This window comes from Microtus oregoni, unplaced genomic scaffold, assembly GCF_018167655.1.
Source record: "Microtus oregoni isolate MIOR12 unplaced genomic scaffold, Mior012 000009F_ref0000495, whole genome shotgun sequence".
In the NCBI taxonomy this organism is placed as follows: domain Eukaryota; kingdom Metazoa; phylum Chordata; class Mammalia; order Rodentia; family Cricetidae; genus Microtus; species Microtus oregoni.
In genome coordinates this window covers 1,064,245-1,080,241 of record NW_024543068.1, presented here as the reverse complement: position 1 = coordinate 1,080,241, position 15,997 = coordinate 1,064,245, and the positions used below count along the sequence as shown (strand labels likewise).

Sequence of the window (15,997 nt, the reverse complement as noted above, 5' to 3'; positions counted from 1 at the left end):
TCGCGAGTATATGAAAACTTCAATATCAGTTTTAGTCAGTGCTGTATTAAAATGCATATGCTAATGGAGACCCACTACAGTTATGCGAGGCATCATAGGGTATGTGGCCGGCCCCCAACACACAAACTCAGTATGCTTTACACTTTTTAACACATTACAGTATGTTATAAACAGTTTCGGACAGAAGGACGCAGGTTTTCAACAGCCTGCAGACTCTTGCCCGCCACCTTTATCTTCAAGGTCTGAGAGTGTAAACAGTTTTCAGTTTGAAATGATTATACTGCAAGTGATTACGTCTTAATATTGCCTATGAGCTACTACTAGTGCCAACTTAATATCTATACACTAGCTCTTTATAAAAAAAAATCAGCTAATTCCTGGTTTAGAAGATATTCATCAGAATGAGAATAACTTTTAAAGTGTAAAGAAACAATATTATTGCTTAAGAACTAGAAAAAGCTTTGAAGGAGAATTTGAATTGGACTGGCACCAAAAAAATTACTAACCACAGCCAATCAAAACACAGAGTAGTGGAGTCTAGCCCTGATGTGGGAGTGTCATATATCAATCTGTTGATTTCATTGGTTAAGCAATAAAGAAACTGCTTGGCCCTCATAGGTTAAAACATAGGTGGGAGGAGTAAACAGAACAGAATGCTGGGAGAAAGAAACTGAGTCAAGGAGTCTCCATGATTCTCCCACTCCAGGCAGATGCAGGTTAAGATCATTCCTGGTAAGCCAGCTCGTGGGTTACACAGATTATTAGAAATGGGCTAGTCCAAGTGCGAGAGTTAGCCGAGAAAAGGCTAGATATAATGGCCAAGTGGTGTTTAAAAGAATACAGTTTCCATGTAATTATTTCAGGACATAAGCTAGAGCTAGCCATGTGGGTGGCCGGGTGCCGGGGACGCACCCCCGCTGCTCATATTACAACATAGCCCCACGCTACAAAACACTCCCACACTCGCCCAAGGCTCAGAAAACATTCCAGTAGAGGAGGCAGCAAGACCGACAGCAAGAACCAGAAATGGGGAGTTTGCTGTGAGACATGCCTCCTGGTGTCGTCAGAAACAGCTCCTATAAAGTCTCCCCAACATGACTGCCCAACTGTGAGCTGAACACGGATGACACCGACAGACATGCCAAAGTGAATGGGAAATGCCTGTGCGGCCTCAACACCACACAGAGAATTACAGGCAACCAAAGAAGCATGGGAGGGGGTGAAGTTCCCCAGGAAATTCCACATTGGACATTTGTCCAATGCCAAATGGAAACATACAAACATACATGCAAGTAACAATCTACGGTCTGAATAGGTGTTTAGGAATATATATGTACACATACACATATATGTACACAATAACAATTAGAGAAACAAAAAGGTCGTGGATTTGGAGGAGAGTGGGGAGGGGTAGGTGGTAGGACATAAGAGGGAGAAATGCAATTATATTATAATCACAAAAATAAAATTAGAAAAAAAACTTTCCAATTAAAAATGTTTTACTGTGAAAAAAATTAAAAGAGAGGAAATAGTCACTGTTGTCCAAAGGCAAGAATAATAAGGGGTCACCTGCAGTTCACTTGCAGTGCTTTAGACAACAAAAGAACAAATGGATCTCATGGCACAAAAAGGTTAATCAACAAAGCACCACAGAGTCAAGTGTTAGGTGGAGCGGAAGGGCCGAGTGAAGGCAAAGAGCACATTCCTTACAAAAGAGGAAACAAGGCCTTTTTTATTTCAAGTTTCAACTCCATCGTGGTTTGATTTGGTTTGATTTTCTCATGGTCGTTATATGAGTTCAACTTTCTGTTTATTGAAGTAACAAGAACCATTTGTACATTCCCTAAAAAATCCAACATGTATTATTTTTTTGAGGCAATGATGTAAATACAGGGATTTCTTTTAACCCCACTGACTAGGAATTAAACAAAACTAGTCCCTGAACATATTTTTCTCATTGATCCATTTAGAAAGAGTGCTTTTGAAAGTCTATTCTGAGTTTTGTAACCTGAAATATTTCCCCTTTTTCTTCTTAAAATTATATCAAAGGCTGGAGAGATGGTTCAGCAGTAAAGAGCACTGGCTGCTCTTCCCAGAGGACCCTGGTTCAATTCCCAGCATCCACAACAAGGCTCACAAACACCTGTAATTCCCAGTCCCAGGGAATTGGACGCCTCCTTCTGGCCTCTGAGGATATGACATGCACAGACATACATGCAAGCAACACACCCATACACATAATAATTACAAAATAAAAACTATATCAAGTCATAGTACAATGCAATATGTAAATTGTAGTTCTACACATAAAGTATGGTTATAAATCTTTTCAATGGAACAAAATATGAATCAAATTACTTTCTAAACTTTCTAAAATAAACATCCAAAAGTAAATCCTATTTCCAATATGTTACTAACCCCAATATAGTCAATGTCCAGGTCATGATAATGCTTAGCACCCAAAATCCATCTCACGATATAGTAGGCAGTCAGCGGAAGGTTTACATAAGGCCAGCTGAAACCTTTGCCCAGCCATCCGGGAAATGACCACGGCAACCCTGCGGGGACAAGAAAGGTAAAGTGGAGTGTGTGAAACAATGCTGCCACTACCAGAAACAAGATGAGCAAACCTAAATTGAGCATTATATAAATATATAAATGTCAGGGACTCGAGAGGAAACGCCGTTGTGAAGGGAACTTCAGAGTGAGCGCATTCTTCCTGTGACTCTTTGGACTGTGAAGTCAGAAAAGGGAACAGAAAGGCACGAGTTACAATTCCCACTTCAACTGCGATATTTTCAAATAAGCTCACTTCCAGTTGAATATACTACCATCTAGTTCACTGCCAAAAGCAAACTCAGAATCAACATGATGCAATTTTTCCTAAGCTAATTTCACTATGTAAAATGTATGACATTAAAACAACAGACCATTTTAAAACAACAGAAGGCTGAGCACAGTGAAGATCTACCACGTGAGTCTTTGATGGGCTGTGGTTTAACAGGAAAATGCCCTCACCTACGTGAGGTCTAACCTTGAAAACAGCACAGCAGGGAGCAGGTGCTCAATTCCAAGATGCTTACACTCTTCCAAACATTTCTGGAAGAACACACTCTTCAGTGACTGTTTAATTTGGAAAATAATATTCTTTCCTTTAACTATCAAGGGAACTAAATTTTGTAATTCAAAAGAAAACATTTAATATAATTTTATTTAGCTCAGCTTGAATGCAAGTCTGCTTCAAAAGAGCAAGTGATGGAGTGATAGAGTTCGTTTCGGATGATAAAAGCCCGAAGCTCTGGCTGTTTAAAGTAGTTCATGCTGCTACGGACTGTGAAATGAATATAGTCCATCTTGAGCAACTATCCAGTGAGTCTACTGCTAAAGGACTAAGCTCTATGTGGGCAGGGCATTTTCTTAATTAGTGACTGATGGCCTACAGCCCAGCCCATTGTGAACGGTGCTATCCCCGGCTTGTGTTCTACAGGAAAGCAGTCTGAGCAAGTTCTGTTGAGCAGGTCATTAAAAAGCTCCATGGCCTCTGTGCCAGCTCCTGCCTCCAGGATCCTGCCCTGTCTGGGTTCCTATCCTTACTTCCTTTGATGATGAACAGTGATCTGAAAGTGTAAGCAAAAAGAAAAAAATCCTTTGTCCCCCAACTTGCTCTGAGGTCATGGTATTTCAGCACAGCAATGACACCAAGACTTAGCAATAATAAGCCAGGCACAATAAATCAGCCTGTAACCCTAGCACTTCAGAGACAAGGGGATGAGTGATAGGCCAGTCTGGGCTACATAGCAAGTTCCAGGCTACCCTAGGTCACAAAGTGAGACTCTGTCTCAAAAATCAATCAATCAATCAAATGTATATCTATAAAACAATAAAATTATAATTCATAAAGACACAACATAATAAACAGTGACAATGAAGATCAGTCCTGTATATGTTTTGTAGCTGCTAGCAGGGAGAGGGGCATCACAAGCATGATTCTTAATATAAAAGTTAAAGAGACCCCCAAGCACTGTAACCTTACCCATGAGTATAATATTAGGGTTCCTCTCCTTGGCTTCCTTCATCAACCACCACTCATAGCCTCGGAAATAATTCTCATCTAGTTCATAGTGCATGTGGGATGGTTCCGTGCCATCTGAACAGGAAGAGAGCAAAAGGAAGGAAATAACCCATGAACGGTGCTGTCTGGAGCCGTTCAAGTTCTCTCTCTCTCTCTCTCTCTCTCTCTCCATATATATATATATATATATATATATATATATATATATATATATCATACACACACTCTACTCATACACTTATACACATACAAACACAAACAATTTTTAAAGTGGCACTTTCCTTGTATTCTAGTTGTGAAGTTGTGAAGATAAAAATTTTATAAGAAGGTGGCTGTGTAAAGCATATCATTTCCTATTTTTTTAGTATCTTAAACACTGTAAGATTCTTAAATAATAAAACCACAATGTTATGTAAAAAAACAGTACTGAGAGAGAAGCTATCGCATTGTATTCCTACAAATTCCCAGGACTGCATTCTGCTGAGCTTCTGATCTCTCTGAGATTTTCAAGCTCCCGAGTCCAACTTCAAGTTCATATCATCTTAATTTTCACTCTCAACTTTGGGTATGAATCACTGTACTCCTGAGCCCCAATTCTTATATTCCACCACATAACATGTCATCAGACTACTAGCCTTATGGAAAAGTGAATACCACAGTATCAAAGTCCTCTGCCAGCACTCACAATTGGCAGAGGAAAACCGAGGTCAGAGGTCATTCTCTGCCATCCAAGTCCTCAAGTGCTCTCACGCACCACAAACCTCACTTGTTGCTCAATGGAGCCGTCTATGAATGACGCTTCTGAACCATGTCATCTTTAATGTCAACATGAGAATGTGCGTATGTGTCGTTATCTCTAATTTAGCTTCAGCAAATGCACCAGATCAGCATCAGCACCCTGTCTGCATCGGCACCCTCTCTGCACTGGCACCCTGTCTGCATCAGCACCTTATCTGCATCAGCACCCTGCCTGCACCGGCATCCTGTCTAAATCTTTGAAAAAGACACTTTTTGAGAAAAACCTCTGTTCTGTAGGACCTTTTTCTTTCCACATAAATTCTACATGAATACCCGAAAGAGGGCCCAGCAGCTGACCTACCTCCCTCTCATTTTCTCCCTCTCTGACTTCATTTTGCCTCTCTTTTTCCCTCCGGAGTTCTAAATTACTCTGTCCTGCAGTTATCTTGGAGTCTAAGAACAGTTCTGATCCACAAACACACATTTATCTCATCAGACTAAGACTGCCTCCCAAAACAACAGCAAGCCTCCCACAGTAGGCAAGAAGGGAAATCAAGCTGCCCTCTCAAGGGAGAAAGACTTCTCGGGACCTTTGCAGGACCAGCCCTGAGATAATGAATGATCAGACCGCACAGCCTGACCAAGGTTACCTGCTCTGCCAACCATGCAAAACTCTAGCTAGCCAAACCACAGACACAGGCCTCTGTTCCCCATTTCAATACGGCCTCAAAATCCTTGTCAGCCCCTCACAACAAGCCGTGGTTCACTAGACCTTTCTCTGATCTTCCAGAGTGATCTGGATGGTAAGAGTGCCCTTCCTGTCCATCACCAATGCTGTGTCCCTGATAAGCGGTCAAACCAAGTTTGTCACACTAGATGCCAAGACTTTTGTCCTGAAACTCCAATAGATGTACCTGTTAGAAAGTGAGTTCCAGCAAGCTAGAGACATGCCTCAGCTGTAAAGGCTGCTCTTCCAGAGAATGTAGGCTTGGCTCCCAGCACCCACATGAAGACTCACAACCATCTGATACTCCAGTCCCAGGGAGTCCAACTCCCTCTTCTGGCCCCTGCAGGCACCAGGCATGCACACAGTATACATATATCAACACAAACATAACCCTGTACACATAAAATCAAAATACATCTTTTTTTTAAAAATAATTACTTTGAAATCGCTAGCAGGAAGACAAAATATAGAAGATATTCTCAAGTTAATATTAATGGGCTTAGCCTATAATTATTAAGTTAAATACTAAACAGAAGTCCTTTAAAATTTGATTATGAGGGTTGAAGATTTAAATATTTAATATATGTTGTTTTTTTAAGAAAGAAAGCTCTGTTTCTAAAATACAAGTTGCATTTTACAATACATTTTTAGAGTTTGTAACATCTTAATGTCCTACACATAATTAAATTTTTCTTATAACTTTTTCATAAACTTCCAATTGAGCAATTTAGAGTATTAATACTATCTTGAAAATTTTACATTTCACATAATTTTTAAAAAGAAAAGAAATATCAGATCAGCAAGATGGCTCAGCAGGTAAAGGTGCATATCACCCAGCCTGACAACTTCAGCTAGAGTCCCAGGACCCACATAGTGGGAGGAAAGAACTTACTCCCTCAAGTCGTCCTCTAACCTCCACACTGCCATAAACATACATAGACACACAAATACACACACACGCACACACACACACACACGCACAAGTATCCCAAAAATGAGAAGGGAGACGAGTTAAGTACAGTCTGTGGAGGACCAGTCACCTCATAGGAGCTGACCCTCCTTATGCCCTGTATGTTTACATATAGATTAAAATTGGGGAAATCCTGTTTCCCAGATCTTCCTACCTGTCGTTTGCCCATCACCACCGATTTCCACTTTTAAAATATGCAAAGAGGCACCAAAGTTTGGCTGTGGAAAAAAATAACAGTATTATCACCATGCTCCATCATGTAAAGCCTCAACACAATCATCCACAGAGGCCTTTGGCTGCACAGATGAAAGGAGCAGAACCGCAAAAAGCAGCTTATTCCAAGTGGAATCTGCCACTGTCTACAAAAACTACCAGGAAGAGCCGGGTGGTGGTGGCGCACACCTTTAATCCCAGCACTTAGGAGGCAGAGGCAGGCAGATCTCTGTGAGTTTGAGGCCAGCCTGGTCTACATGAGCTAGTTCCAGGACAGGAACCAAAAGCTACCGAGAAACCCTGTCTCTAAAAATCAAAAAAAACAAACAAACAAACAAAAAAAAAAAAACTACCAAGAAGCTGATAAAACCATACACTTTCAAAACATCATAAGCCCAGGAGATAATTTTCCTTACCTTAAAGAGATAATCCAGTATTTCAGAACGAAAGGGCTCTGGGTAATTTACTAGAAGCCTAGAGGTTGCCTGAAAAAATAAAAGTTTTCAAAAATATGAAAACAAATATAATCATCAATACCTGTCTACAGTGTTCACACGCAGCCCATCCAACCCCGGCCCCACATGTCCCTACTGGACCACTCCTTGGGCAAACAGAGCTGGGGAGAGTCATTTCCCTGCACTGTTTGGTCTGTTTGGTCGGTGCCCAATCCTGGTGCACAAGTCTATTGTTTTTCTAAGAGCTAACAGGTTTTCTTATGCTGGTATAAGAGCTGATGAGAGATAAGCTTATAAAGGCTACTAAAGCATTGTTGATGGTTAACAATGTCAACTTGACAGGATCTAGAATCACACACTTCTGGGCCTGTCTGAGAGGGAGTTTCTAGACTCAGTTAAGTGAGGTGGGAAGGGCCATCCTCAATGTGAGTAGAACCATTTCATGGGCTGGGGCCTCAAACTGTCCAAAAAGAAGCAAGGTAGCTAAGCGCAGACCAGCATATCTGTATTTCTCTATCTCTCTTCTTCTTTCACTATATCTAATTGTAAATGCAATGCATGCTGCCTCGTCCTCCTTCCCAACCATGATAGACCAAGCCCTCAAACTAAATAAATCACCTCAAACAAAATAATCACTGCTCCCTTGAATTCACTTGGGGTATTCTGTCTTTACAACATGAAAAATAACTAATGTAAACATGATTTCAATTTTGTCTTGAAACTGGAATAATCTATCTTAAACTACTTATCAATATCTGGGGGCTAGGAATTTTGGGGCCTTATTCCTCACACCAGATTGCCCTGTGCAGCCTTAACAGGAGTTGAGTGCCTTTACTGCAACTTGATTTGCCATGTTTGGTTGATAGCCATGGGAGGCCCTCACTTTTCTGAATAGAAATGGAGGAGGACTGCGTGGGGGTGGGGGAGAAGGGGAAGTAGGAGGGGGGGCTGGAAGGAGAGGAGATGAGGGAGGGGAAACACTGTTGGGATGTAAAATAAACAAAAATATCTGGGGGCAAGAATAAATGAGATGAATCTCAGACAATTTTATGCATTAATATCTTACAGCCACCAGAGTAATGCTGAGAAGAACAGCACTCCCCTTATCTTCATAAATTCCATCTGCTACCACTGTGATCAACTACACAGCAATCCCCAAGGCAGGGCCATATGAACAAAACTGCATACAAGATTGTCAACAGAAAGAATGGAAAAACATACGTAGAAAGTACAGGCACTAACGAAAACCAACAGTGAACCAAAAACCTGTCCTTTGGAAGGTCAGATCAAGGTGTAGGCAAGGCATAGATATGAGGTAGCCAGGAAAACTAGAGCTAAGTCTTCATGGTTGTGCCTCTCATTAGGCAGCAGGAAGACATGACAGAACCAAGGACCTGAAGGCTGTGTCCCCTGATAGTCAAATGCACCCTGCTTGTGATTACAAGCATCATTGAAGCTGAAGTTAGGGCCTTTCTACCTTATTAAACACTAGGGCAGCTGTGGTGCATGCCTTTAATCCCGGTACTCAAGAGGCAGAGGCAGAGGCAGGCTGATTTCTGAGTTCAAGGACAGTCTGGTCTATAGTGAGAGCTAGGACACCCAGGAGAAACCCTGTCAAACAAAACAAAACTAGGGGACCAGGAGGACACTTTCGCAACCGCCTGCCACATACACACAATAGTGAACTAATGAGGGTTACATCCTCAAAAGACCCTAACTTCATTACGGTTTTGACCCCTCCATATTCCACACACACACTCACACACACATACTTAAATGGGTTTTTTTATTATTTATTTATTTATTAAAGATTTCTGTCTCTTCCCTGCCACCACCTTCCATATCCCTCCCCCTCCCCCAGTCAACTCCCCCTCTCTCTTCAAGATGATTATGGAATCATCTGGTCCTCCATGATTCAGGAGAGGAAAAGTAGACCGCATCCATGAATATGGCATCAACCTCATAGTCATAAAAATTCTTTAAAATCCATAACACAAAACCCACTGGACTGCTTTTCCCCTGCCTTTGAGACAATCTACTGCAGTATCTATCTCCTTGTAGTGTTTGTTTTGTTGCTAAGTGTTACTTAAAGAGTATATCAGCCTGAATTCTCTCCTTCAGGAACACAGAACTAAGGAAAGGCTTTTGCCTGGTGATATAAGCAAGATAAACAGGGGTAGGTTTTTTTCAGCATAAAACTGGCAATCAACTGACAATTTGCCGACAATATGAGCTTGTTTTTTTACGGGGATCCATCCCCTCTAAGCGCTCTCATAGAGAACATTCTGCTTGGTGCCTGGTCTACTTAGAATCTTCCTACCCTGTCCCTCTGAGTCACAAACCATGTCATGGAGCACAACAGATCCAAACCAAACAGCATTCTTGCCCAATCTGTTTCTTCTACATGTTCTACCTTCCCAAACAGCAAAATCTGTCTAAGCCATAAGCCTGAGGTTGTGCTCTCAACAAACTCATCCTCAGTCAGCAAGAAGTCCTCAGTGCTCTCAAATCCATCCCCTACTCTTCAACCCCACTAGTTTAAGGAAAACAGCGTAGCGGCTTATCATTCACCCCCCTGTCCAATTCTCCACACCACTTACCAGTTCAATATTCTCCAAACAAAAGTGTAATCCTGTCATTATTCTGCTGAAGTTTCTTGTTCTCTGATAGCTTTCAACATAAAATTCCAACTGTTTAGTTTATACCGCAGTCCTTTAATAACTCGGACCCAGTTCTGCCAGCTTGACTATCACTCTTGCAAGTTTAATTCAGACCTATCAAACTGTTTTTTGTTTCTTGTCATCCTGGGATGTATATTGAATCTTTATTTTCTAGTCAACTCCAATTCAATAGTTAGCTGTCATCTCAAAGTCCACTTCTTCAGGGAAAGCTTCCTTTTGCCACTCCCAGCTAATCCAAGTTCTTGCGCAACACTGGTAGCAGATCCATGTCTCTATTCGAACTAATCCTGCATCCTAATCCCTGGTGCTGTTCTCACCTTTAAGTTCCGTGTATGCTATGTCATCCTCAAGCTCTTGCCCTTACTCTTCGTTATTCAAAAGCAGCTATTGAGTATCTTCTATAGGTTGTTTGCACAGGTACAAAGAACAAGAAGGAGGCTTTGAACTAAATGTAGCATTCGTCCTGATTTTCTCACAAGACCATGAGCAAGCAAGTAATAAAGCTGGGTACTCATTCGGGTGTTGTAACTTTAAGATGCCCATTAAAAGCACAGCAAGGGCTCAAGCACACGGTAAGCCCCAGATAAATGGTAGGTTACACACACACACACACACAAACACACTTTGAAAAAAATACATTGTTCTAAAAAACTTTACAGCCTGGCAGAGGTTCAACTGTCAAAAAAAAAAAAAAAGCATTCATCATGCCCACATGCCAACATATGCTGCCGTAAGCAATTCTTCCTATTTTGCATTATACAACTGGAAATGCAGTTTGTGGCCTGTCTCCTTTTAACACTGGAAGGACCGGGTTTAGAAAAACAATGCTATAGTCACACTATAGTCAGTGTAAACATTAGGCAAAGGCAAGAGACCTAAATGTTGAAACCCATCACTAAACAATGAATTTTCAAATGACTAAGCAAGGTGCCTAAATAAGGCCTGAAGCTATTGGCGATACTAGGAAATAGCATTGGGGTACACTTGTTCAAAACAACTTCCTCCTCCCTAACCCCTAAAGTATTACAGTAATCACAATTGCCTAATCACACCGGTCCTCACAATGGTATAGCCAGGCAGTTAGTTATCTTTGTTCCCTCAGGAAAAAAAAAAAAAAACCCTATGAAGTAAGGTGAATGTCCTTACCAGAATGACTCCACCAACCTGTCAAGCCCACATTTCAACTACTACAGCAAAATGCTTTCCCTAAAAATGTAAGGGTGAAGTGAGAGCTATCTAAATGCTGCTACAAACTGTGCTAGATAGCAAGAGTTATACACACACACACACACACACACACAAACACACACGTGCGATGGACCAGCTCAGTCAGAACCCTGAGACCGATGGGACAGGGTCTCAGGAATATGTGGGAAAGGAGTCGGCCAATGGCAGACACAAGACTCAAAGCTCAAAGGAATTGCATCTGAATGTGTCTTTACTAGGCATGAGGCATTAGACAGAAAAGATAGTTTAACAGCATGTATTGTTTTTTCATGTGGTACAGATTATTCTTAGAATCATTATATCAGATACGATACATGAGAATAGAATTTCATCAGACAGATGTCTCTGGTGTGAGTCCACGGTTAATTGTGCTAGACATGACTTGACATTAGTTTCGATATAAATCTTTATCTAGGCTATGAGTACATGGCATTTTGAGCTAAGGGCAAGCAGTTGTGGTTAACAGTCTCACAGTCTCCAGTATATGTATATATATATATATTTATGTGTGTGTGTGTGTGTATATATATATACACATATATACATATACAAATCCATACAGAGAGGAAGTGGTTTGGCCATTCTCATGATGACTTATGCTCATTATGATAGGTCCTCATTGGTTGCCACACGGATTTTATATATATATATATATATATATATATATATATATATATATATATATATATAGTCTTCTTTCCTTCTCCTTCTCCATATTTCTAACTCCTTTTCAAACCTTCCCCAAAACCAATCTCAAGACATTATAGACATTTATCTCTTTCTTCTATCCTTATCCCGTTTTTTCTGAATCCGTCTTAATTGCTTAATTAAGTTTGCCTTTTGTTCTTTATTTACTAAGCACCAGATTAAACTTGGAAACCTTTTTCCCTTGAATATTAACCCATCTTCCTCCATTAGCATCATATAGTCCTGTATATGGCAATGGCTCATCAGTGGTCTCTGGTAACTTAAACATACTGTCTTCCCTTCCAGAAGAAGCCAGACTGTGTTCCTTAGAACAGGAGCAGGTAATGCCAAGAGTGCAAGGGCTCCAGTGCAGGAAGCACACACACCTTCTCTGCGGGCACTCTTTCTTGAAGCTTCTGCCACAGCCTATGTGAGAGATGGGTGACTTGACTTGAGTCTTGCGTCTGTTTGTCATTCGCTGACTCCTTACTCACCTATTCCTGAGAACCTGTCCGGTCCATCCGTCCCAGTGCCCCAGATGAGCTGGTCCGTCACACACATGTACACACACACATACACACAGTTTAAACTGGTAAGCAAATAGTATGTTCAACCATCTTCATTCATTGCTGATTGTTCTCCTAAACTGAGTAACACTGTACAAAGACATTAATAATTGAATATTTTATAGATAAGAATTACCTGCTCTGGGGACTGGAGAGATGGCAACTCAAAATGACCTAATTCTTCTGGCCTTTAGAGGTACCTGCTCTCACATCTACATATGCTCACACCACACACACACACACACAATTAAAATCTTTAAAAATAAAAGTGAATTTCCTGCTCTAGGTTATTAACTGATTTTGTTTTTTAGAGACAGAGTTTCATTATATAGCACTTGGATGGCCTGGAAACTATATACATACACTAGTTTGGCCTCAGACTCACAGAGAGCCATCTGCCTCTGCCTCCTGAGTGCTGGGATCAAAGGCTTACTCCACCACACCAGGTTATGAAATTATTAATTTTAAATGGAGCTAAATAAGTAAAACTAGAGAGTTTGGCCTTTTTTTTAAGAAGCCTATGCAATTAGACCTAATATCACAGAGATAGCAATAGGAGACATTGAGGATTAATATGAAATACTTGCTATTTTAAATTTTAATGAAAAAAAACAAGAAACACCACACCACTGAGAATAAAGAGATTAGCTCATTAGTGCGCGCGCACACACACAAACATAATGTTGGGGTATACAGAACATTATACTGGGCTGCTAACTTTCCTGTAGATCTAAAGTTTACTCCTTAGTTTCACTTGGAAAACAAAACCACTTCCCACACCTGAGATCTTCGAACCAAAAAGAAATCTTTCCCAATACCACTTCTTTGAAGAATTAACTGGTGTTCATGACAAGGTCAGAATGGGAGAGGAAGACAGAACTTAAGTTCTAGCCGGTACACCTGCCGATTCTCAGGCACTCGAAGAGAGCCAGCATTCCCCATCCCCGCACAGACTGCACAGCCCCTAGGCAGTTTCTCTTCGTGGATGAAGGTAGCCCTCTTAAAAAACAGTATCCCAGATAGCTTCAGACCGTACACAACCCCAAAGAGTCTATGAGGCCACACTCGCATGGGGAGGAAGAGGAGGTGTACTGTCGGCTGCTCAAGAAGGGTCCCCATGCCCTGCTGCACTGCTCATGTCTTCTGTCTGACTCACGGGCCCACTATCTATCTCCCTAGGAAGGAAGGGAACCACTAGGGCAGCCCGCTGAGGCTCGGCGTTCCCTCTCTGGCTTTTTCAGAGGCGACCCTTCCAGCGCGACAAGGACAGCCCAGGAGGGCGATCGAGAGCGCGGGCACTCTCGAGCCCTCGCCGGTCCATTGCAGACACTTCTCCCCTCGAGACCTCCGGGCTGCTCCGCTCAGGGCTAACCGCCTGCCTGGCTTCACTTCAAAGGGGCGTGCGGGAAGCGGCGTCTGCTCGCCCGGCAACGCCGCGGGGGCTTGTGGGACCGGGCAACGCCCGCCTCCCCCACCCCACCCCCGCCCCCGCCCCATCCCGCGTCCCCGCGCTCCAGAGCATCCTCGCCTCCCGCCAGCCCGCGCTCACCCCGCCGCCGCTGACTGCGCCGATGCCATCGAACTCCCGGCCCAGCCCGTCGGAGTCGTCGAGCACGTAGGCGCTGCTGGACGCTAGCAGTGCGCACAACAGCAAGGGCACCGCGACACGGCCTGCCGAGCCCGCGGCGGCGGCGGCGATCATGGCTTTAGCCCGCCGTTGCTGGGAAGCGTTAAGTGGCCTGTCAGCCATTGTGCGGGTCACGTGACTGTGGCGCCCAGGGAGGCGGGCCCGATCGCCTCCATGATGAAGAACAGGGGTCGGCTGAGGCAGCTTTCGCCATCTTTAGTAAGGGCGGCGGGCTGTCCGAGCAGCCGTAGTAGTGTTCAGCAGGGAGAAGCTGAGCGAGCTTTACCTTGGCACTCCTGTGTCAATGAGGTGGTGCCGGTCTGTGCGTGTAATTGCTTAGTGACCGCTCTTGCTACCTCACCTGATGGATCATGGTAGTGACTGGAAAGTGGACGGTCAACAACTGCCAAAAGAAGAGGGCTGTGAGTGGTCCTACCCTAGCATCCCAGATCCTACACTAACAGCTCATTCTCAGCGGGAGACAGCAAGGACAGGGACCTTGCTTGAAACCCCAAACTAAGCACCCAATTCAGCGGTCATCTTGGTTGAGTTGCTTGGTGTTAGGACTCTGAACTTTACTTTTTTTTTATTTTTATTTATTTTTTTTTAATTTATTTATTTATTAAAGATTTCTGTCTCTTCCCCGCCACCGCCTCCCATTTCCCTCCCCCAATTGAGTCCCCCCCCCCCCCCCAGCCCGAAAAGCAATCAGGGTTCCCTGTCCTGTGGGAAGTCCTCTGAACTTTTCTAAACCAACAAGAACGGCAAGTCAGGGAACCTCTAATTAAATACGATAAAAGTAAGATAACAGGCACTCAGGAGCACTTAGCAAATGCTAACTGGCAAAGTTTTCTATTTGATTAAGCACTCTGCTGTATCCAGGGCTTTTAGCCTTAAAGGAGTTAAGAATATGATTACTCCACCACAAAATGTTGCCATAACATATTGACTATTTTGAATTAGAAGAGCTAAACAATACAATAATAAGTCCAGGATACTCTGACCTTTATTCTGTTTCTTAAAGGAATATGAAAGTCACTTACGAAAGACGCCCTGACTAAACTATCAGGAAGCAGCACTGTTTGCCGGTTCTTGTTACAGTAACCCTTACCTTCCTGTTCACTCTCTAGCCACTTAAATACCTTACCAGGTACATCCGAACCTGGGCCTGCAGACCACATGTAGCAGATGTTACCTGGAGAGCAGCCCACCACAAAGTTATGCATATACCTAACTCAAAACATTATGAGACTGTTCATGATTCAAAGAGAAAACACTCAAATGTGCAGACATCAAGTGTGAAGTCTGCAGCTGACAACAGAGTGTCACAATAGCAAAGGCTGGACACCACTGCTGACCCCTCTACATGACCATGTCTTACAAACCCCAGCTACTTCGTGCTCTGATTCAGCTTATAAGTCATTGACCTGTTTGGGGGAAGAGGTGTTTTCTTAGGGTATGGCTCTGTGCCCCGTAACTTGAACTTGTAAGCTTCTTCCACCTACTTCTTCACATCAGTTTGATCCTTAGGCCAAACCAGGACCCAAAGATGGCAAAGGTAAATGTCTACTTCCTTGACCCACTGTCAGGAAACTGATTCCAGAAGATACCCCTAAATCGTTAGGGACGTTGTAAATTCCCTAACCAGGGAATTCTGGTTCCCCTGAGAGAGAAAATTAGGGAGTGAGAGACTAAAGAGAATTTTTTTTTTCCTCTAAAATTTCCTTTACTGGGAAGCATAGAATCATTTGAGTTCCCATCTAAGCTCCTAAGACACCAGAATGGCAAAGTGAAGACAAGGGAAGGTGAGCATTAGCATAATTATCTCTGTAGGAAGTTACATTGTTCCTGTGTCGTTCCTTAACAACAAAGCTAAATTTGTGTTTCAGGACTGCTCTCTTAGGTACCTTTCTCGTTACTGTAGCAAAGTGGTTAAGCCAGGGAAGGAAGGGTTTATCTTGGCTCCCAGTTGGCAGGGAAGTCATGCCAGCAGGACCCTGTGGCACCTGGGTAGTTAGCATCTGTAGTCAGGAA

At 42.7% G+C, this 15,997-nt stretch overlaps 1 protein-coding gene across 1 annotated transcript in view; it reads right to left on the bottom strand.

The window, feature by feature from the left end:
* Positions 1–14,095, bottom strand: part of LOC121452303 (galactocerebrosidase-like) — a 49,488-nt gene extending 35,393 nt beyond the window's left edge. The window contains exons 1-5 of the mRNA XM_041658365.1: positions 13,886–14,095; positions 7,137–7,205; positions 6,662–6,725; positions 4,034–4,147; positions 2,419–2,558 (exon numbers count right to left, since the gene is read on the bottom strand). Of these exons, the coding sequence (XP_041514299.1) occupies positions 2,419–2,558; positions 4,034–4,147; positions 6,662–6,725; positions 7,137–7,205; positions 13,886–14,086 (588 nt within the window). The 5' untranslated portion in view covers positions 14,087–14,095. The remainder of the gene's footprint in view (positions 1–2,418; positions 2,559–4,033; positions 4,148–6,661; positions 6,726–7,136; positions 7,206–13,885) is intronic.
* Positions 14,096–15,997: the final 1,902 nt, after the last annotated feature.